Source organism: Myotis yumanensis, unplaced genomic scaffold, assembly GCF_028538775.1.
Source record: "Myotis yumanensis isolate MYYU_CA2020_CCGP unplaced genomic scaffold, mMyoYum1.0.hap1 SCAF_2, whole genome shotgun sequence".
NCBI classification, from domain to species: domain Eukaryota; kingdom Metazoa; phylum Chordata; class Mammalia; order Chiroptera; family Vespertilionidae; genus Myotis; species Myotis yumanensis.
In genome coordinates this window covers 2,525,467-2,547,999 of record NW_027223753.1, presented here as the reverse complement: position 1 = coordinate 2,547,999, position 22,533 = coordinate 2,525,467, and the positions used below count along the sequence as shown (strand labels likewise).

The 22,533-nt window shown below is 58.7% G+C and overlaps 1 protein-coding gene across 2 annotated transcripts in view; it reads left to right on the top strand.

Annotated features, from left to right (window-relative positions):
* AJAP1 (adherens junctions associated protein 1) overlaps nucleotides 1-10,902 on the top strand; it is a 77,174-nt gene extending 66,272 nt beyond the window's left edge. For both annotated transcript variants that reach the window (XM_070403110.1, XM_070403109.1), the window contains exons 3-6: nucleotides 744-831; nucleotides 4,530-4,772; nucleotides 6,487-6,617; nucleotides 9,830-10,902. In XM_070403110.1, the coding sequence (XP_070259211.1) occupies nucleotides 744-831; nucleotides 4,530-4,772; nucleotides 6,487-6,559 (404 nt within the window). In that variant the 3' untranslated portion in view covers nucleotides 6,560-6,617; nucleotides 9,830-10,902. The remainder of the gene's footprint in view (nucleotides 1-743; nucleotides 832-4,529; nucleotides 4,773-6,486; nucleotides 6,618-9,829) is intronic.
* The last annotated feature ends 11,631 nt before the right edge of the window (nucleotides 10,903-22,533 follow it).

The following is a 22,533-nucleotide window of genomic DNA, read 5'->3' as shown; positions in this document are numbered from 1 at the left end:
CTCTTGGCCGGGGCTCTGGCTGCCCTGGTTCTGGAGCCCTTTTGTCCCCGTCCTGCTCCCCCCGCCCCCCTCCCCCCTGCACACACAGCAGGGCGACCACAGAGCCCCCCGGGACCTCTCGTTCCCTGACACTCGACAGGCAGTGCACTTGTTGGAGTAACATGGGAGCCGCGTCCCAAGGACCCAGCGTTCCCCGAGCTGCACGCTGTCTCCCAACTTCCCACTCAGTCCTGCGCCTTCCCGGCCCCTCCTGGGTCAGGCGAGTCCGCCCCACGTGCAGGCAGCCGCCTGCTGCTCCATGTCCAAGAGCAGGACTTCTCCGGGGCGGGAGGGGAGAGGAGGGTGACAGGTTCTGGGCAAACCTCCGGCCAGGACTCCACTGCTCCAGGTGAGGGCCCTGCAGGTGCCAGGGACCAGCTGCCCACGGGCCAGGTCACCGCCTGGGGACTGAAAGGGCTCCAGGGACGAGAGAGACCAGGGCTGGGGCTCCCCTCCCTGGACTCCGGGCGAGGGCAGCCCTGGCGCCCACAGCACCTGCCGGCACCTGGTGTGTGAAGGAGGGGCCTACGGGCCTGTGCGGCCCCCACGCAGCATCCCCTGCGGCCCCTCGCAGACACGTGCAGGCTGCTCACCGACAGGACCCGGCGCTGGTAGCCAGGCTGACAGGACAGGCTCAGGTGCCCCTGCCTGGACGCCTTCATCACATGACCCCGTCTCACATCTCCCTCCCGCTCTGTTTCCAGGTCTGGCTGTCCATCAGATTGTCACCATCACCGTCTCCCTCATCATGGTCATAGCTGCTCTGATCACAACTCTTGTCTTAAAAAACTGGTAAGGGTCCCGGCCCTTCTCGTCTGGAAATGGAGGCTGCGGGGGTCCCCGGGGGGGGCGTGCACACAAAAGGGTCCTACTTCTCAACCTGGCAGCAGGCACAGCCCGGGGGACTGTTTCTCTGTGCCAGGCCCGGGCCCCCCAGAGCACAGCCCCTCGTCCGGCAGCCCCCATCCCGCAGGCTGGCTGAGCTGGCGTCCTGACTCAGGCAGCAGGCGTACCCTCTCTGCACCCCTTTTCCCGGAGCCAAGTGCCTTTGGGTTGCCCCCTGGGGTGCATCCCTTTTTCTTTTTCTTTTTTTTAAGTATATGTTTTTATTGATTTTTAGAGAGGATTTTTAGAGAGAGAGGGGAGGAGAGGGATAGAAAGATAGAAACATTGATAAGAGAGAAGCATCAATACAAGAGGAATGTCATCGATCAGCTGCCTCCTGCACGCCCCCTGCTGGGGATCGTGCCTGCAACCCAGGCACGTGCCCTGGCTGGGAATCGGACCCGTGACTTCTTGGTTTATGGGTAGATGCTCAACCACTGAGTCCCACCACCTGGGCCCCAAGCCTTTTTCTTCATTTCCCAGTGTCAGCCTGGCAGAGGCTGCGCTGGCCCTCGCTGGCCCCCGGCCTCACTGGCCCAGCTGGCCCCGGCGCCCGGTGCCGGCCCAGCCTCCTCCCCGCTTCCTGCCTCCATGAGCCGCCCGCGTCTGTGAGTCAGGTGACTGCTGTGCTCCTGGCGGCCTGTCTCTGCCTATTTCCTCCTGGAAATTGGCCTATTTTGAGGTTGGCCTCGCCGTGTACTCACACCTGCTACCCCCTGGGAAAAGCGGGAGCTGCTGGGTGACCCCTGTCTGCCTGCAGCCACTCCTGCAGCAAACGTGGCTCCTTCCGGCATCAAAGCTCAGCCTCCCTCGCAGAGTAATTCGCCCAAATGCTCCCCCGCTGCCCGCAGAGCTGGCAGGGCTGTGGGTGGGCGCGGCCGGGCATCCACACGCGAAAGTTGCTAGAAAACTGGTTTTCAGGTCAGTAAAGGCGGACAGGGGGGCACAGGGGGGTCAGCGAAGGCGGACAGGGGAGCACAGGGGGGTCAGCGAAGGCGGACAGGGGGGCACAGGGGGGTCAGCGAAGGCAGACAGGGGCACAGGGGGGTCAGCGAAGGCGGACAGGGGGGCACAGGGGGGTCAGCGAAGGCGGACAGGGGGGCACAGGGGGGTCAGCGAAGGCGGACAGGGGCACAGGGGGGTCAGCGAAGGCGGACAGGGGCACAGGGGGGTCAGCGAAGGCGGACAGGGGGGCACAGGAGGGTCAGCGAAGGCGGACAGGGGCACAGGGGGGTCAGCGAAGGCGGACAGGGGGGCACAGGAGGGTCAGCGAAGGCGGACAGGGGCACAGGGGGGTCAGCGAAGGCGGACAGGGGCACAGGGGGGTCAGCGAAGGCGGACAGGGGCACAGAGGGTCAGCGAAGGCGGACAGGGGCACAGAGGGTCAGCGAAGGCGGACAGGGGCACAGGGGGGTCAGCGAAGGCGGACAGGGGCACAGGGGGGTCAGCGAAGGCGGACAGGGGCCCAGGGGGGTCAGCGAAGGCGGACAGGGGCACAGGGGGGTCAGCGAAGGCGGACAGGGGCACAGGGGGGTCAGCGAAGGCGGACAGGGGGGCACAGGAGGGTCAGCGAAGGCGGACAGGGGCACAGGGGGGTCAGCGAAGGCGGACAGGGGGGCACAGGAGGGTCAGCGAAGGCGGACAGGGGCACAGGGGGGTCAGCGAAGGCGGACAGGGGCACAGAGGGTCAGCGAAGGCGGACAGGGGCACAGGGGGGTCAGCGAAGGCGGACAGGGGCACAGAGGGTCAGCGAAGGCGGACAGGGGGGCACAGGGGGGTCAGCGAAGGCGGACAGGGGCACAGGGGGGTCAGCGAAGGCGGACAGGGGCACAGAGGGTCAGCGAAGGCGGACAGGGGCACAGGGGGGTCAGCGAAGGCGGACAGGGGCACAGGGGGTCAGCGAAGGCGGACAGGGGCACAGGGGGGTCAGCGAAGGCGGACAGGGGCACAGAGGGTCAGCGAAGGCGGACGGGGGCACAGAGGGTCAGCGAAGGCGGACAGGGGCACAGGGGGGTCAGCGAAGGCGGACAGGGGGGCACAGGGGGGTCAGCGAAGGCGGACGGGGGCACAGGGGGGTCAGCGAAGGCGGACAGGGGGGCACAGGGGGGTCAGCGAAGGCGGCTGGGCAGGCATAGGGCTGTAAAGGATCTCACAGGCCAATGAGGCCTGGGCACTGTCCCCCACTCCCCAGCCCCGCCACGGCCAGTGAGCCTGGGACCCAGAGCATTTCCTGGGGCAGAGGACGAGGCCAGCACTCAGCTTCCAGCGGCACCCTGGGCAGGGGCGGGCCACACGGGTGCCTGGCCCCCCAGTCCCGCTGACCTGATGAAGGATGACCCTCCCCCCAGGGGACAGCGGATTGTGACCCGCTGGGGGACAGGCCGCCAAGCTTCCTCTTGGTTTGCCCACACGCTTGGGTTTGCAGCGAACCCTCACAAAGCCTCAGGGAAGACGACCCAGAGGGATGAGTGGGTTCTGTGACCTTGGGGGCCGGGGGGGGGGGTTTCCAGGCCAGCAGGCAGGAGGCCTCTCCCAGGGGAGCCGGGCAGGGGAACACCTGACTCAGGGGTGTGGGCCCACGACCCCCTTGCAGCCCCTCATTGGGCGTCAGCGCTGAGCGTAGAGGGGAGGAGAGGGGAAGGGAACTGGTGCCCCACTGAGGTCCCCCAAAGTGGGGCTCCCCAAATTCCCTCCTTGCCACCCTCCTCCATGGGAATGGAAGTTCCACCCATCCTGCTGGTGAGCCCGCCAGAGGGACATCCAGGGACAGGGATGGGTCTGACTGTCACTTCCCCAGATCCCTCGGCCCACAGGGTTGGGTTCCTGTGTTCGTTTCGGGTGGCATCTGGCAGCTTCCGTGGTCCGGAGGAATGGGAACCGAGGCGGGCCTCCTGGGCAGGAAGGACAGTTTCCGCCACAGACCCGGTCGCAGCGAAGGACGGTTCAGTCTTATTCCCACCTCGTGGGCATGGCGGGGGGGCCGACGCCCCACTTGTCCCCAAAGAGAAGGATGTAGTCCCTTCCGAAACACGTGACCAGGCCCGGATGAGCACCAAGGTTTCCCCGTGAGGACCCGCCATTTCCATCTCGTCGCGGCGTTCCTGGGGAAACTGAGTCAGCACCACGGTCAGCTGACCTTCTTTGGCCAAACAAGGACTCAGCTCTGGGATAAGACAGCTCAACCCTCACCTCCTAGCCCTCCCTGCAAAATCGACACATTTTTAAAAAATATGTTTTTATTGATGTCAGAGAGGAAGGGAGAGAGAGAAACATCAATGGCGAGAGAGAATCATGGACCGGCTGCCTCCTGCCCGCCCCCCACTGGGGATTGAGCCCACAACCCAGGCAGGTGCCCTTGACCAGAATCGAACCGGGGACCCTTCAGTCCATAGGCAGACGCTCTACCTACTGAGCCAGACCGGCTAGAGCGATATGGGACACATTCAAAATTCAAATTTTATTGTTAAAAAGTGCTGATGGCTGGATTGCGGTTGACCTCCCGGAGGCTGGGAGTCACCGTTTAGCAGTGATGGGGTCCAAGGTGGGTGGCTGGGGGCCGGAGTGGCTCTGTGTCCGCCTGGCCCACACCCCACGTCCGCCCCCAGCTGCGCGCAGAGCGGGCACCCCCGCAGGAACGGCCGCCCGCGGAAGATGGACCAGCAGGAGGAGAGCTGCCAGAACCTGACGGACTTCCCGCCGGCGCGCGTGCCCAGCAGCCTGGACATCTTCACGGCCTACAGCGAGGGCCTGCAGTGCTCCCACGAGTGCGTGCGCGCCGCCGTGCCCGCCTACGCCGACGAGACGCTGCGCTCCGTGGGCGAGTACAAGTCCACATTCAATGGGAACCGGTGAGCTCCGCGGGCCGCCTGCTGCTGCGGGCCCCTGGCGCACAGTGTGGTCGCGGGAGGGCGCACAGTGTGGTCACTGGGGGCACACAGTGTGGTCGCGGGGGGGCGCACAGTGTGGTCGCGGGGGGCGCACAGTGTGGTCGCGGGGGGCGCACAGTGTGGTCGCAGGGCTGCGGACCGGGCCCGGGGCGGGGGGGTGAGGTACCTTCACCTGGGTCTGAGGGTCCGAGCAAACGCAAGGGCCTTCCCCCACCCAGAGAGAGGCCGCAGCTGCCACCAGAAGCCGCCCGACCTGCACTGGGCAGTGGCGAATGTCTTGCCCTCTCGGTGCCCCTTCTCGCCTCTGTGTCCCGGGGCAGGCGTCACTGCCCCCCCCCCCCCCCCAGCTCCAAGCCAGCTTTGTAGCCCTCAGGGCCAGCCTTCCCGATGGGTCCCCCCATCAGTGTCTCTGACCCGCATCCATAAAGTGTCCGCAGAGCATCGAGCAAAACCATGGAATCCCAGCCGGACTCCAGCCATGTTCTTATTAACCAGGAGCGATCCCTGAGCGCGCACAGCCCTGACGCACACTGGGCGCCCTCCAGCACCTGAGTCAGCGGCCAGTGCGTCCGGAATTACATTAAACCATCAATAAGCTCCTTTCTAAAAGCAGGCGCACACTCAGGCCTCATTTTAAAAATTAAAAAAAAATTCTTCACCAGCTTAATTTGGGGAGGAAGTGGGTAGGAAGGCAGGTGGATTTGGGGGTCCCTGTCAGTGCGGGACGGCAGCTGGAGACCCTGCCCAAGGCACCCCAGAACCAGGTGGGGAGGTGGGGTGACTTCAGCTGGAGGGCCCGTGGCTGACGCAGCCTGTCCCTCCGGGAACCAGCGGCTGCTCCGCGTTGCGCGTCCACATTGTGTGTGGGACGCCCCTTTCCCAGAGGAGAGGCCTCAGGACTGACCTTCCCATCACCACCTGTTTCACTCGAGGACACTGGGAAGCTCGGGGCCACCCCCAGCTGCGGAGGGCCGCTCCCGGGACTTGGCGGAAGGATTTTCACGCCATTTCACTGACTGCGCCGCCTCTTTGGACAGGAACCCTGCCAGCCAGCGCCCCAGCCTCGGGGGCGGACGGGGGCTGGTGATAGGTCCTGTTTCACTTGGTCCCCCGCTCTGCCCCTGTGTCAGGCAGGGTGGCACAGGCAGGGTGTCCACGGGCAGGGTGGCACAGGCAGGGTGTCCACGGGCAGGGTGTCCACGGGCAGGGTGGCACAGGCAGGGTGTCCACGGGCAGGGTGCCCACCGGCGGGGTGTCCACGGGCAGGGTGTCCACGGGCGGGGTGTCCACGGGCAGGGTGTCCACCGGCGGGATGTCCACGGGCAGGGTGTCCACGGGCGGGGTGTCCACGGGCGGGGTGTCCACGGGCAGGGTGTCCACGGGCAGGGTGGCACGGTGGGCATGCTCGCGCCCTGGTGAGGGAGCCGTGGCTGGAAAGGTACTTGCTTTTCGGCGGAAGGTGAAGCTCCGCTGGCCCTCGCTGGCCCGGGAAGTGGCAGCTTCGTCTGGAAGCCTGAGCCTCCCGCCTCGCCGCCACAGCGCTCCCGGGACTGTCCCCAGGCCCTGGGCCCTCCAAGGCCGTCCGGGGTGGAAGGGGCGTCAGCCACAGGAGGCAGGCCCGCTGGGCCTGTGGGCCTGGACTAGCCGTGCAAGCCGTGCCTTTCTGTCACCGCAGACCCTCCTCTTCGGATCGGCACCTCATCCCCGTGGCCTTCGTGTCTGAGAAGTGGTTCGAGATCTCCTGCTGACTGGCGAAGCCTTTTTTACCTCCTGGGGGCAGGGCGGACGCCGTGTGTCTGTGTCACGGTAGGTCCCCCTTATGCGGAACGTGAGGCTTTTCTCCCTCTGCCTCTCCCTCCCCACCCGTCCTCGCTCTGGGGGCTCCTCCCGCCGGGGTCACCCTGGGCGGAACTGCGGTGCGTGACCTTTCTGCGCCGCCTGCAGGGCTGGGCTGTGGGCTCCCCGCCGCCCGTGTGAGAAGCTCCCCACATCCCAGTGTGTGTGTGGGGGGGGGGGGACGGTGACTCAGGCACCCTGACCCCGCACCGGAGCTGTTTCTGTCCCTGTCCTCCCGCCCACGGAGGCCACCGCGGCCCGGCCTGCAGGGGTGGGGACATCAGCGCTGGCGCCCGATCCCTGGACGGGCAGCCGTGAGGGCAGTAGCTAAGCAGGCGGGCACCGCCATCCATTGCACGTCCCTACCTGGGGAGGGCGCAGAGCACAATTACAACCCAACTTCGAGATACAGAAATGAGACCAGGAGGAAGAGGGCAGAGAGAGAAAGGGAAGCGTTGAGGCGGCTGCTAATTGGAGCCGGGCACTGGCAGCCGACGGGGGATTCCCTCGCCAGCCTGGCGGGAGCGTTCGCTTTGCTCTCGGTGAGATTAACGCTAATGCGGGTGGGAAATCGGTTCCTTCCGGGCTGGGTCCCCCCACGGCGGTGGGAGAGCGCTCCGCCCCGAGCCCGAGGGTCCCACCAGCGCAGTCACGGCACAGCCCTGGGCGCCGGCTTTTTGAGTCTGTTTCCCTTTGGGGACGGTGTCCTGAGGGCCCCCGTTTTGCTCATCCTCAGGGAGCAGCCTTCCCTCCAGATGTTCCTTCTAAAGGCGACGGCAGGTCCTCCCGCAAGCAGGCCCCTGCTGCCCTGGGCGGTGGAGGAGATTTGAGGATGTTTTCCTCTCTCTGCTCACCTTCTGGTGTGGGGACGGACGGGGCAGAGCCATTGTCAGGGGGTGCAGGCCCCTGGCAGAGAGGTGCTCCCCGGGCCCTCGGGGACCCTGGGGGACCCTCGGGGACGGGGCTGGTGGCCTTCAGCTGGGGCCCGAGGAGCCGGCAGCTCTCAGCAGCCCGGCCGGATCGCTCTGTCCCGAGGCCCGTCCTAATGAATAGCGTGTTTGCTCCAAATTAAATCCCAGCCCTCGCTCCCTGTCCTGACGCCAGCATGACCTGCTCAGCGCGATGTTCAGCCAACGGGCATGGAAGTGTAATTAGATTAGCACGGAGAGCGAGCCTCCCCCTCGAAGCTTTGGCTGAGCCCGGGCGCACGTGGGCAGGATGTGTTCTGTCCCCGGGTTCAAGGCCGGATGGGCACGGCGTGGCCCAGCCCTCGGACGCCGGCACCTTTGTCTGCCTCCGGGGCCAGGGCCCCGAGGAGCTCCCGTGGCTGCAGCCAGACCTGCCGCGGGGCCTCGCTCACGAACAGAGGGTCCTGTCTGTCCCAGAACCGCCTCCACGGGCCGCCCGCCAGGGCCAGCATCTCTGCAGGGATTTTTAAAGGTTTTCAAATGCAACAAGAGCATAAGACTCTGAGCCGGGAGGCTGGCCCCGTGCACACAGGACCCACGCGCCCAGGGCTGCAGCTCACACACCTGGGCATGCGCACCTTTGGCTGCAGGTAGCGCCCCCATGGGGACAGTTCCCTAACACGGGCGTTTGAATGGCAGCTCATGGGAGCGCTCTTTCCGTCTGCGAACTCACTGCGTTCTCCCAGCGTCCCCTTCTAGACGGGGAAAGTGAGGCTCGAGGTTACGTGACTTGCTGGGGTCAGTCAGGCGGTAGGGGGAGGGGCAGATCACCCCCAGGCGGCAAGGTGTCTGGACCCCACTCTCCGGTGCCCGAGGAGCTATTTCGGGAGCACCCCGGTTTACAGGAGGGGACCCCCTGTCCGGATACCTCCCCTCGCTCGCTGTGGATGCAGGTAGGTGAGGCGAGAAGTGCCCCAGGACTTGCAGGGCGCCAGCCCCGCTCGGCCTCCAGCCAGCGGCACAAAGCAGCGCTCTGTCCAGCCACCTCCCGTCCCCGCAGACGAGGGCCGGGGGGAGCGCGGCCACCTCCCGTCCCCGCGGACGAGGCCCTGATGGACGCTTAGGATTCCGGGCCGGGTGTCGGGAGCCGTTTATCAGCCGATTCTCGTAATGAATGCCTGGACACAAGCCTCGGACAGGGTTCACCGGGAAGATGGCTCAGATTTACTGGGGTGCCGGTTACCCCTTAAATAAATAGCAATTAATGGGAAAGCGATTAATCAGGGCCTGAGAGCCAGCGGAGGTGTTTGTCTACGGGCCTCGCAGCGGAGCCTCTGCAAATACATTTTTAATGACGATGGACAGCTTGTCACCACCCCTCTGTCTGCTCCCGTGAACTCACTCGCACGTCGGGGACCCAGGCGTGGCTAAGTGCGCCTCCTGTAGGCGGGTGGTCGGCGATGCACCAGAGGTGGACACGGGCCCCCAGCCCGGGCAGCGTCGCCATGTCCCCGGGTTCGGCCTCAGAAATGAGCCCACAGAGCGGCTCCCCCACGGCCCAGCTCGTCCGTGTGCCGGGCAGGACGCAAGGATGCCGCGGCCTTCCCTGCTCCCAGGACGGCGGCCTCAGACACACGCCCGGGGTGGCTCTTGGACTCATTTCCTGTCACTTTTCATACAAGTCAACTTCAGCGCCCAGACCTTTCCATTCGCCGAGGCCGCCCCCTCCCAGATGGAGCCCGAGACGTGACGGAGGCCCCCGGCCAGAGCCCAGGGGAGACCCATCTTGGGGTTATTACTTTCAAAACCACTGGAGCCCGAACTAATCAGAAACGGGAACGCACCTGAGCCTGGCCGCTCTGTTCCCCAAACACCAGAAGGCCGGCAGCTTCTGTCCGTCCAAGGAACAACATTCTCTACGCGAGAGCCCAGGACCAGGGGCCAGCGGCCGGTGGAGCTCGGCGGGAAGCAGCCCGGCCCGGGGTGGGGGCGGGCGCTCTGTGACGCCTCTGAGGAGCCCTGCCCCTCCTGGCTGGGAGCTGAACCGGCTTGTCCGCCGCTTCCCGTGAACGTGGGCCCGTGCCCACTTCCTGCCTGGGGTTCCCGGGTGTGTCCGGGGCCGCGGGGCACCGTCCTGTCCTGAGGACACTGGGTGGCCGTCAGCCGGGAAGCACAGGGTCGGGGCTGGGTCGCCGCGGCCCAGGGCGTCTGCGAGGACTCCCCCTGCCCTCCGCCCGCTGCCATGTAATCGCTTCTTGTTTTCTTTCCACACAGGATCCCGTGGGTGAACCTGTAAAAAACTCAACTACACTTACAAACCTAAAACTACACTATGTGAGGGAGGCTCGCCGCACTCCCACTGCCGTGTGCCGGCGGGGACTCGGAGCAGGACGCTAGAGGCCAAATATATTTTTATAGAGAAGCTCGCGCCTACGGGGCTGCCCTCCCCCAGCACCAGAGGACGAGGGGAGAACGCCAGACGGACCGGAGGCCGAGGCAGCAGGCCCAGCGCAGAGGCGGACGCCCCCGAGGAGGCGGGCGCTGTCCACGCTTCTGACTGTGCCAACAATACCGTTATGTGCCATGCAGGACCCGAGGGACCTGGTGAACCGCCGAGCCACGCGCACCCGCGTGGGCATCTCACGGGAAGCAGGGCTGGGCATCCCTTCCGGAAAGTCGCTGTTTCTGGGGAATATCGATGTATATAAATATATAAACACACACACACACTTTTTTGTACTGTAGCAATTTTTGAATATCTTCGATGTTCCTTTTTAAAAAAAGAAAAAAAGTGTTATCAGTCACCAAACCCGACTTATGTAACATGCTTAGTACGGACGGAATAAACTGGTGTTTTCTACCTTGCAAACGCACACACGCACACACTACACGCCGGCTCACACGCACGCACACACCCCCACACACAAACGTATACGCGCACATATATATATATGCATATACTGGACACGCAGTCCGAGTGGGCATATTTCTTCGGGGGGGCCTGGTCCCTCATTGCCACCCGTCCTGGGGGACCGCCTCCTCGACCCACAGACCCTCCAATGGCGCGTCCCGCGTTTGCAAGTGTCGGGTGAGAGGCGCCAGGCGTGCGGCGTGTTCCTCGGGCCGGGTGCAGAAGGCGTGGTTTTATATACATACCCCTATATATACATATATGTACGCACACACGTCATGTTACCGTTTTTTACCTGACTGTTGGGAGAAGCGACTAAGAGCCATGTGGGTATTTATGTAGCAGCTGCTCACCCTGAGCCCGGGCGCCGTCGGGCGGGGGCGGGGTCTTGGCCATCTCCGTGTTATCCAAGCGTAGATCGAATTAAAGACATTTTCCAGTTCCAACAAGGAGAGGACTGAATCCTTTATCGCGCGCGTGTGTGTGTACGTACGTCGGAGCAGAGCTGGGAAAGTGAGGCGGCCCAGTTGGTTGGAAAACGAGATGAATTTCCCGTGGGCGGGGCCTGGCTGCTCCCACACGAGCCACGCCCTGGTGTGCTCTGTCCCCGCACATTTGTGGGCAGAGGTCGCCGGCTCCTGCTTGAGCCCCAGGGTGACCTTGAATCTTGGGGGGAGGCCGCCGGAGCAGACACAGTGTCTGTGGGTTCCCGCTGGCCAGCATGTGTGTGTTGCCATCAACGATTCCCCCGTGTGGCTTCCCCGTGGAAATGGGACCCCACGCCGGAGCCTCGTCACGATCCCAACCCACAGTCTATGCAGAGGCTGCCCTGGCCCCGGCAGGGGAACCCTCCAAGCCCCCCCTATGAAGGTGCCCATACCCCGCTTGCTGCCGTAGGGGGCGCTGTGGGAGATGGGCGCCATCAGAGGACCTTCTCCATGAGAGAACTTGCCCTTCCAGGGGGCCCAGATCCCGAGTGTCTGTGTGTGTGTGTGAGTGTGTGTGTGTGTCTGTGTGCGTCTGTGTGTGTCTGTGTGAGTGTGTGTGTGTGGCTTGTCTCCTATAAGTGGTCCCCGTGCAAATGGATTTCACCAGGAGGGCGCACGCACCAATCCGGGTAAAAGGTTGGAAACCAGGCCGACTGTGAACTTGCTCCCACTCACTAGCTGGGCTGGTGGCACCCTGGTCCCTCCGGGGCCCAGCCTCCCTCTGACACACCTTGGTAAGTACCGACCATGGTCCCTGGCCCAACGGAGGCCCTAACGCTTGCAGAACAGCTGGCCTGGCTCTGGGGAGCCCTCGGCTGTGTGGTCACGTCCACGTCTAGGCTTAGCCCCTTCTAATCCTCACTCACCTGCTGTCCTTTTTACCTGGTTGGAATACGGTGCAAACCCTTTTGTTTACGAGCTCGGAGTGCTGAGGGGAAGGCGCTTGACCACGGCCAGGACGGCTTCCTGACCCTGTTCCATGGGCTCAGACCCCAGAGTGGCTCGTCCGGATGGTCGTTCTGCTGTTTGGTCTAATTAGCATATTAGCTCTTTATTATGTAGGACTAGAGGCCTGGTGTACAAAATTCGTGCACGGGGGTGGGGGGGGTGGTCCCCTCAGCCCAGCCTGCACCCTCTCCAATCCAGGATCCCTCTCACAATCCTGGACCGCTGGCTCCTAATCGCTCACTTGCCTGCCTGCCTGGTCACCCCTAACTGCCCCCCCTCGCTGGCCTGATCGCCCCCCCATTGCCCCCCAGCTGGCTTGGTTGTCCCCAACTGCCCCCCCTGCTGGCCTGGTTGCCCCCAACTGCCCCCTGTGCTGGCCTGGTCGCCCCTCATGGCCCCCCCGCCGGCCTGGTCACCCCATGCAGCCTGCTGTTCAGTCGTTAGGTCATCCCTCACTAACCCCCTGCCTGCCTGGTCATAGGCAGCCATCTTGTGAGGGCATGAGGGTTAATTTGCATATTACCTCTTTATTATATGGGATATGTATATATATATTTTTATTGATTTCAGAGAGGAAGGGAGAGGGAGAGAGAGATAGAAATGTCAATGATGAGAGAGAATCATCGATTGGCTGCCTCCTGCATGCCCCCTCCCCTACTGGGAATGGAGCCCACAATCCGGGCATGTGCCCTGACAGAGAATCGAACCGTGACCTCCTGGTTCCTAGGTCGATGCTCACCACTGAGCAGACCAGCCAGGCAGTGTCCCTCTTTTGCTGCTCCCCCATTTGGTCTGTTATCTGCCTCCCAGGAAGCCCGGCTGGCCCAGGCTCTGGCAGAGGAACCAGGGCTGAGCTGGGCTGGGACGGGAAGCTGGACACAGCTGGGTGGGATCCTTCGAGGCTTTTGTTTCTCGGTGGCATCAGCACATAGCTTCTCGGGGCCTGTGCTTTGACACCCTCATCCTCTCCTGTAAGTGAACCTCTGCACCCCATCTCCCACCGCCAACCCGCGGGTCACAGCGGGGAGAGCCCCTGAGCCCCTGGCTCTGTGGACGTCGGGCCATTCTTGCTCTGCCCTGTGAGTGTTAAAGAGAACGTCGCTCATATGTGCCAGGAGGAGAGAAACACCTCTTTGCAGCTCGCCAGCACGAGCTGGGCCTCCACCCACCCCAACGGCGTGCTCCTCCGGCCGCGCCTGCCTCGGCGTCGCCGTCATCCCGGCCGCGCTGTGACTCATGCGTTTGCAGCTGCTGCTCTGCCGTGCGGGTCTGCTAAGCCATATTGTTTGTGGATTGTTTGTTTGTCTCCCATTGTCAACAGCACAGCCCACGTGAATGAGCCAGACTTTCCATCTGAGGCGCTTGACTGTTTTCCGCCAGCGCTTCCTGCGCTGAAAACGAGCTGCTTCTCCCCACGCGGAGCCGAGGTGCGTGTCTGAGACACATGGCGTTCTTCCTGGGGTTCCCGGCGAGCTCTTACCTGACCGGCCCTGTGAGCTATGCAGCCGGCCCTTCTCTCCCAGCGGGTGAGGCCTGGCGGCGGGGCCTGGCGGTGGGCTTTGCACTCCGGGTCAGAGCTTGCCCTGGGTGCAGGGTTAGGTAAACAGAGGTAGAGACAGTCCTGTCTCAAGTCACCCCCATCGTCCACCAAAGAGAAATGTGGACCTCAAATGACTAGGAAGGTCGCAGCCGGCAAGGGCACCCAGCCCGTCTCCGGGCTCCAGCGGGTCCCCATGAGAAGAGCCGGTCCGGGGTGGGGGTTGTAGCTCTGAGCAGAGTCTCCCTTTGTGCCATGGGCTGGTGGACAATAGCTGTAGCCCCTTCGCAGAGGAGCGGCCGCCCCAGAACGAGCCCTCCAGCTCCGACTGCTCCCGCACACCCCACGTCCGCGTTCGATGCCTCTTCAGTTTGGGGACGTGGGCGGCCGTGGGCGGCCGAGCTGTGCCCACAGTGGCACCGGATCACGCAGTGACGCAGGAGCAGGAGGTGAGGTGGGGTCGCGGGTCCCTAAGGGGCCACACACTCCGTGAACTGACCGGCCGTGGCCCACAGACATTCCATCTGTTTTCGCTCGCATGTGGGTGGTTTTCTTCCGGAGCCCGAGGGTGAAGGAACCTTAGCAAAGCTGGGTCTCGGGAGGCCGTTCCGTTCCATCCAAAGACGAGTCCCGGCCAGGACGGCAGGGAGTGGCCTGGCTCGGCCGTGTGCCCGGCCCCCCATGCGCTGTGCTGCCCGCGGGCAGACGGAACAGGGGGTGCCCGCCCGTCCTGGGGGCGGAGATGCGGGCACTTGGAATGGAACTGTGTTTGGGGGAAACGTGGCCAGTGGGGGCCCCAGGAAAAGTGGTTTCTTAAAAAGTGGTGTCTTTTTCTCTCCTTCTGGCAACTCGGTGGGAACCATCGCGTCTTACCTTCCCTGGAGCCCAGGCGGCAGGTGCCGGAGCCAGAACAGGCCCCGCTTCCATTAAAATTGTTACATGGAAAGCAGGTCACAGCTAAGGCTCAGGTGACCTTCATGTCCTGGTGGCCTGTGGACTGCACTTTGGGTGGATGGACAGACGGACAGGAGTGAGGCCGCAGAGTGTGGGGTGGGGCTGGGCGGGGGGCCAGGCGTCGGTTCACTTCTCCACTTGACACTTTGAAAGCAGCCGGTGTTCCCTGCGAACATTTAGAAACACAAAGGGAGCATCCGGAACCCTCCATTTCATCTGATTCTGCGGAAACGGCTCATGAAAGGCTGACCTCGCGAGGATGAACCGTGGGGCCTCCCCCACCCCCCGTGGCAGCGCCGCCGAGAAACCTGCTGCGATGTAGGTTTTATTTTTGAAAAGTCCAATTAGCTCGCGATGCGTCTTTGCTGGTTGGACTCGTCATCGACCAAACTCACCGCGGAGCATCGAGCGGCTCCGATGAAGCGGGAAGCCAGCCGTGGACGCGCTGCTGCCTGTGGGCGCCGGGGGTGGGTGTGGGCACCAGGGGATGGGGGTGGGCACTGGGGGGGGGGGCGCGTGTGGGCTCCGGGGGGTGGGTGTGAGTGCGTGTGGGCGCCAGGGGGCGGGTGTGGGCACTGGGGGGCAGGTGTGGGCGCAGAAGGGCGGGTGTGGGCGCAGGGGGGGCGTGGGGGGTGTGGGGGGCGGGTGTGGGCGCCAGGGGTGGGTGTGAGTGGGTATGGGTGCCAGGGGGCGGGTGTGGGCGCGGGGAGGGGCGGGTGTGGGCACCTGGTGGGTGAACGGGACGCTGGGACAAGCATCGGGATTCCTGGCTGGGCTTTCCCAGGGGCCTCTCTCCCGGAGCCACAGACCGGAAACCGGAGGATTCGCTGCCCTTCCCACCTCCCAGAGAACTGGAGTAGCACTGAATTCTCCAGGGCTCCTCACGTGAATTTAGTTTTTATTTTTTAATTTTTTAAAAATACATTTTTATTGATTTCAGAGAGGAAGGGAGAGGGAGAGAGAGAGAGAGAGACATCAATGATGAGAGACAATCATGGATCGGCTGCCTTCTGCACGCCTCCTCCTGGGGATCGAGCCCACAAACTGGGCATGAGCCCTGACCGGGAATCGAACCATGAGCTCCTGGTTCATAGGTCGACACTTTGGGTCGGGGGGGGGGGGGGGGGGGTAATAATGAAGCCTTGCGCCTCTGGCCCAGCTTCGTCTTCCCGTGAGAAAGGGGATCACGCCCCAGTGGCAGGCGGACGCCCGGCGACCCCGCCCGCCTGGCTGGGCTCCCCGAGTAGGCCCCGTGGTGAGTAATGGCCGGGTCCCCCCGCCGGGCCCTTATCTGGATAACATTATGCAGGAAAGTAATGAGCATTGAATCATGCTGCTCGCTCGGGGCTGGAATTAGCGCCTAAATCACAGCGCCAGTGGGCAGGAGCCGGGAATGCGGCGCGGACGAGGCTGAGTTTCGATGGGGAGCCCTGGGCCCTGCAGCAGGGGGGCTGGGAGAAGGGACATGTGATTTATGGAGCCGAAGGGGCTTGTCTGAACGGTTCTGAGTGTTATTTTCCAAGAGCAAATGGACATCTCATTCCGGAGCCGATGGCACCGGAAAGGGCTCGGGAGGGGGTGCTGCTGGGAGGGCAGGGGGTGCAGGGCTTCTGTGTCCGTGTGGAGAGCCCAGCCCTCAGGCTGCGGGTGGAGGGGGTTGGCGTGCGGGCTCATCCTCTGAGTGTGAGCAGAGCAGCCTTAGACTTGTCTCCGGGGTCGGCTGCGGGGGACGTGTGTGGGGAGACGTGGGACAGCCCAGCCTTGCCAGTCGGGCCCCCCCCGGCCTGGGCACCACCGAGGTGGACACAGGCTGCCCTCCTGCCCCGCCTGTCCCCGGGGTGGAGGCCTCCCTCACAAGTCATAACGTTTCATCTTCTCTCGCCAAAGATGGGGGTGCTTCAGTCCTCCTCTCGGCTCATGTGGACTGTACTTCCGGCTTCTGCCCCCAAGCGTGCGGCTTCCAGGCGGGCGCCCTCCCCCACGTTGGCATTCATCCCTGCGTCACGTTATCACCACGAGGCCTGGGGACGTCAGACCCCCGTGGCCCAGCTGCCCACGAGCGTCCCAGCAGGTATCTGAGAGCTTTCCCTCTAGACCCGTGGTTCTCAACCTTGGCTGCACATTAGAATCACCTGGGAATCTTGTGAAAATCCTGATTTCTGGGCCTCATCCTCCGGAAATTCTTTCTTTGTTGTGGGGTGGGGCCACAACGTTAGTCACAAAGAAACAGAATTTCCGGAGGATGAGGCCCAGGAATCAGGATTTTAAAAAGACTCCCAGGTGATTCTAATGTGCAGCCAAGGTTGAGAACCACTGCTCTAGACCGTGGCCTGGGCTCAGCTGGGCGGTTGTCCCTCGAGGCCACTCACCTGGCTCCTTCCAGTGGCGGTGGGAGCTGGAGTCCCCCGACGGCTCCATCACTCGCGCCTGGAGCCTGAGCCCCACGGTCAGACACCTGCGGCTCCTCGGTCTCTCTCTCTCTCTCTCTCTCTCTCTCCCTGGTCCCCCTCCAGATCCAGTTTCCTCATTATTGTTGTCACATCCAAAGGAGCAGGTAAACACTTGGCCAATATCAGCTGCTGGAATGACAATCGTTGTCACGGAGACGTGGGAGCTGCGGGAAGCCTTCGGCTCCTCCTCGGCTCCCGTTGGAACACAGGCAGCACTCGCCGCGCAGACTCCCAGGGGAGACCAAGGCCAGCGGGTGGAAGTCCTGTGGACGAAGATTCAGATGCAACTTCCATCAATACAAGAGTTCAGAGGAAAAGGAAGCTTTCCCCAAAGAGAGTATTTCGTGGAAGAACTGAGGGGTGAGTGGAAGTTTGGGACCAAGGATGGTGGTGTTGGAGGCGGGAGGTGGGAGGAAGAGTGGGCCAAGAAAAGGCAGTAGCATGTGGGAAGATCCGAGGTGAGCACAGCATCATGGGAGATTAATATCGCTCTCTAAGCGCCCAGGGGACGGCAGGCGGAGTGCACCGGGCATGTTTATCACCGAGAGGCATTCTTGTGTCTATGGCATCACCAGCCTTCTCGGTCTCTCGTTTACTTTTTATTTTTTGAATATAACTTTTTATTGATTTCAGAGAGGAAGGGAGAGGGAGAGAGAGAGATAGAAACATCAGTGATGAGAGAGAATCACTGATGGGCTGCCTCCTGCACACCCCCTATTGGGGATTGAGCCCGCAACACGGGCATATTCCCTTGACGGGAATCGAATCCAGGACCCTTTACCCTTTAGTCTGCAGGTGGACGCTCTATCCACTGAGCCAAATCAGCCAGGGCTCCTAGGTCTCTCCGTTAGAAAGACAGTACTGAACTGACGAGGGCCTGTCCCCATAAGGTTGCCAGCAAAGTGAAGAGAAGGGAGTAGATTGAAAAAAACCTTTGAGGACTCACTGGCACGCCTTGAAATTGGAATTGATTTTTAAAAGGAGACGGATGATTACGTTAATGTTTAAAGATGCCCACGATTGGGAGCTGTGCGGACACAGGGGGAGAGGGAGGAGCAGCTGACGGGAGGGAGAGATAAGGAGTCCGCTCTGGAGCGTGATGACTCGGAGATAGCGGCGGGCAGAGACTGGCCTCCGGGTAATTAGCCATGCGAGGCCACATCCTGAGCCAAAGCCTGCGCTGGGTTCACTGGCTCCAAAGTCAACATGAAGATAAATATCTGCTCCTGCCAATCCAAAGCAAATAGCAGCAGATCTATCCGCCCGTCACAGGCCACCGGAAAGCTGGGTAAAATACATGAAATGGTGGAGAACTGGGACTGTGGAACCGAGATCTGTGAGAGAAGGAACAATTGGGGCGATTGCTTTCTTTGAGAGGTGCCTTCTGGACTGGGGCAGAGGGAGGGGGACCAGAGAGGCAGCAGCAGCTCATGGGGGCGAAGGGAGAGGTGGGGTTTGGGAATACTGAGGTTGCATGGGTGGAGGTCCTTTACTACAGAGAAGAAAGTCATGGAGGGAAAAAGAGCTCCAGAAATAGGCTGGAGGGCCTCAGACGGTGTGGCTAAATACTAGGCAGCATAAGGCGAAGCTCCATAGGGTTGGTTAAAGGACCGGCAAGGAGCTGAAGGCAAACAACACCTGAAATCCACGCAGGGAGTCCTGGGATTCTGAGTTCTGACCAGCCAGCGTGGAGAGAGATTGCTTAACGTCTTTGGCACTCGGGACAGACCCCCGAAGGGTTATGCCTTATGAGTAGGGCTAAATTGCTATAGACTCAAGGCTACTCTAGACTTGTCCTATACAATTTTTTTTTTAAGTTTCAAAAGGATCAAATTGATTCACACGTAACTGCAGCCAGAACAAAACTCAATGTATTCAAAAGGATAACAAAATGCAGACACTCAACAATGTAACATGCAAAGTGTCTAGCATCCAATCAACAATTACTGGACATGAGAAGATGCAGGGTAATATGACCAGTTACAAGGAGAACATGAATTTAATAGAAACAGACCCAGAAATCACAGAGAGGATTACCTTAACAGCCAAGACCCTTAATTATAAGTATGCTCTAGGGCAGTGATGGCGAACCTTTTGAGCTCGGCCTGTCAGCATTTTGAAAAACCCTAACTTAACTCTGGTGCCATGTCACATATAGAAATTTTTTGATATTTGCAACCATAGTAAAACAAAGACTTATATTTTTGATATTTATTTTATATATTTAAATGCCATTTAACAAAGAAAAATCAACCAAAAAAATGAGTTCGCGTGTCACCTCTAACATGCATGTCATAGGTTCGCCATCACTGCTCTAGGGTATGGAAGGAAAGTCAAGAAATAAAGAGAAAACTAAAAGATAGAAAAATACCGAATGGAACTTCTAAAGTTGATAAATAAAATGTCTGGAATAAAAAATTCCCTGGGTCAGCTTAACATTGGATTAAATGCTTAAGAAGAAAGGATAAGTGAATTTGAAGATATACAATAGAAATTATCCAATTCAAATATTAACCTTTTAAAAAGGCTGAACAAAAAATAAACAGTTTTAGTGACTCACAGGACAAAAACAAAGCAGGATAACACATGTATAATTGGAGCCCCAGAAGAAGAAGAGGAAAGGGGCCAGAAAAATATTTGACAAAATAGTGACTTTGTGTGGCGCACGTCAAACAGTGCTTAGATGGAAGCCATGTCTTCGCATGCTAATATGAGAAAAAAATCAAGTTGTAAGACCAGTGATCGAATTATTCCACATTAAGAATCTAGAAAAAAAAAAAAAAGAAAGAAAACTAAACCACAAGTAAGAGTGAGGAAATAAAAATGAGGGTGGGAATCAAGGAACTTGAATATTAGCAAACACTAGGGAAAAAAAAACAATGAAATGAAAACCTGATTTTTTTAAAAAAGACATCCTTAAAATCATAAACTCCAGCTGGGCAAATTAAAAAGCACACAGATAAGCACCACATCAGAATGCAAATGAAAGTGGGACCAGATCCTCCGGGTAACAAAAGGGCAGTCAGGGGACAGTAGGAACAACTTTATATGAATAAGTCCAACAACTTAGATACAGTGAACAAGACGCAAATTACTAAAGCTGACGCAAGAAGAAGGAGAAACCTGGAGAGCTCTGGACCTGGTCAAGCGATGGAATTCACGCCTGAAACACTTCACAGGTTTAGAACCAGGTGGCTTCACACTGGAGGACACCAGACCCAAGGAAATCCCTCCAGTCCCACACGCCCTCGTTCACAAACTGGAAGAGGAAGTACCTCCAGCTCATTGGTGAGTTGAGAACCAAAAAAAAGGTATTACAACAAACAAAAATACAGCAGACTGAAAGGCGGTGCGGGAGGTAGAAGAGGGCATGGAGGGGTGAATGGTGAGACTGGACTTTGGCTGGTGAACCACAGTACAATAGACAGGATATATTATCAAACTGGACACCTGAGATCTATATGATGCTATTAACCAATGTCATCCCAATAAATTCAATAAAAATTTTTAATAAAAAAATACAGTTGACCAATATTCCTCATTAACATATATGAAAGATCTTTAATACAATTTCACCAAATAAAATCCGGGTATATATGTAAAAAAGGATAATACCAGCTGGAATGTGATGTAGATTAATATTAAAGGGAGAAATAGGATCATTTCAATGGATGAAGAGGAAGCATTTGACAAAATTCAACACCGATCATATTAAAAACTCTCAGCGAAGAGGAAATAGAAGGAAAGAGCCTCATTGATGAAGAGCATTCAGAAATCAAAACCCACAAAACCAAATTCATTGCTAAAATCACACAGTGATGAAAGTCCAAATACTTACAGCCATACAGCAAGAGTGCCCACTCTCAGCATTTCTATTTACTACTTAGCTGTGGTCCTAGCCAGGGCGGGATACACAGAAGTGAAATGAAAAGCATGCTCACTGGCCAGAAAGCAGTAACTCTGTCTTTATTCACCGATGACATGATTATGTCTGTAAAACATCCAAAAGGACCTCCCAAAGCACTGCTAAATTTATCCACTTCTCTGGATACGAAGTCAATATACAAAAATCAATGTTATCGCTATATATAGCAATAAACAGATGAAAGCTTAAAATTAGAAGTAACATCACCTACCATAGCAGCAAAAGAGTAAAATATTTAAGGATATTTATTAATTCAGTATAGTTATATACACCTGACATTATATATGCTATATGAAATTTGTGCATATTTGGGGATATATGTGTACCTATATGTGTGTACTCATATACAGGAAAGACGTGCACACTAAGAAACTACCAAACATTGTTGAAAGAAATTAAAAACCTTCATAAATGGAGAGAAACATCTTGTTCGAAGGCTGAAGGACTCACTGTTAACATGTTAATTCTCCCCAAATTGATCTACAAATTTAATGTAATAAAAATAAAAATCCAATAAAAATAAAAATAAAAATCCAAGCAGACTGCTTTTTTTTGGGGGGGGGGGGGGGGCGTGGACAATTGATCCTAAACTTTATCTGAATAGGGAAAAAACACACCCTAGAACTAGTATCTTAGTGCATTTGGGCTGTTTAAACAACAGAAATGCATCGATTGATTACAGTTTTGGGGGCTGGAAGGTGTAAGTGCACATGTGTGTGGGTATTGGGGAGCAGGAAGGAGAGAGATTGAGAAGGGGGCCGAGAGAGGGAGAGAGAGAGAGGGCCTCTCTCATAAGAAGCTCATCTAAACATCACTTCGAAGGCCACACTCCAAAGCCCACCACTGCAATTGGGTTAGGGTTTCAACATATGAATGGGGAGGGGGCTGGTCTGCAAACGTGGATGCCTCACAAACAGCAGCATGGGAGACTCACCCCCCTTGCTCTCAGCACTTCCTGTAAAACCGGGTGACCAGGCCAGCGTGGCAGAGCCATGGGCACACATAGAAGCCAGAGGAACAGGACAGAGACTCCGGAAACGGCTCGCACTCGTATGGCCAATTAGCCTTCATTAAACGTGTCCAGGTGATTTAATGGGGACACGGCAGCCTGCCATGGTGTGCGAGCCACTGAGCAGCCCTGTGCCAAGCAGTCAGCTTTGATTTTAACCTCGCGTCCTCCTCAGAAATGAGCCTCTGGGAGCCCCGACTGAACTGTGATGGCTAAAAGTACCAGCTTTTGGGATAAAATAGAAGGAAAACCGTCATGGTCTCGAGATAAGCAAAGATGCCACCGGACACAGAGAGGACAAAGCCGAAAAGGAAATCACCAATTGCACGTCAACATGAAAAACTTCCGCTTCTCACACACACACACACACACACACACACACAGCACTATTGTGAAAACAGAGTTACACCACAGAGTGGGAGAAAAATCTACAATATGTGTTCCTGACAAAGAACTTGTATCCAGAATATGCAAAAAAAAAAAAGAAAGAAAAAAAAAGAAAAGCCACTTGATTTTTAAATAACGGGCAAAATACCTGAACAGATGTGTATGAAAGAAGCTATAATGGCCCATCAGCTCCTGGAGACACACTCAGCATCCTCGTCATCAGAAAACGCAAATGAAATGTGGAACCTGAGGTACGCCTCATGCCGTGGGATGGCTCAAATCAGAGTGAAATCCCCAGTGTTCTCAGTCCTCGGAGCAGTGGGAGCGCGGCTGTGTGTAACCCAGCGCTTGGGAAATGGCCGCCAGGTG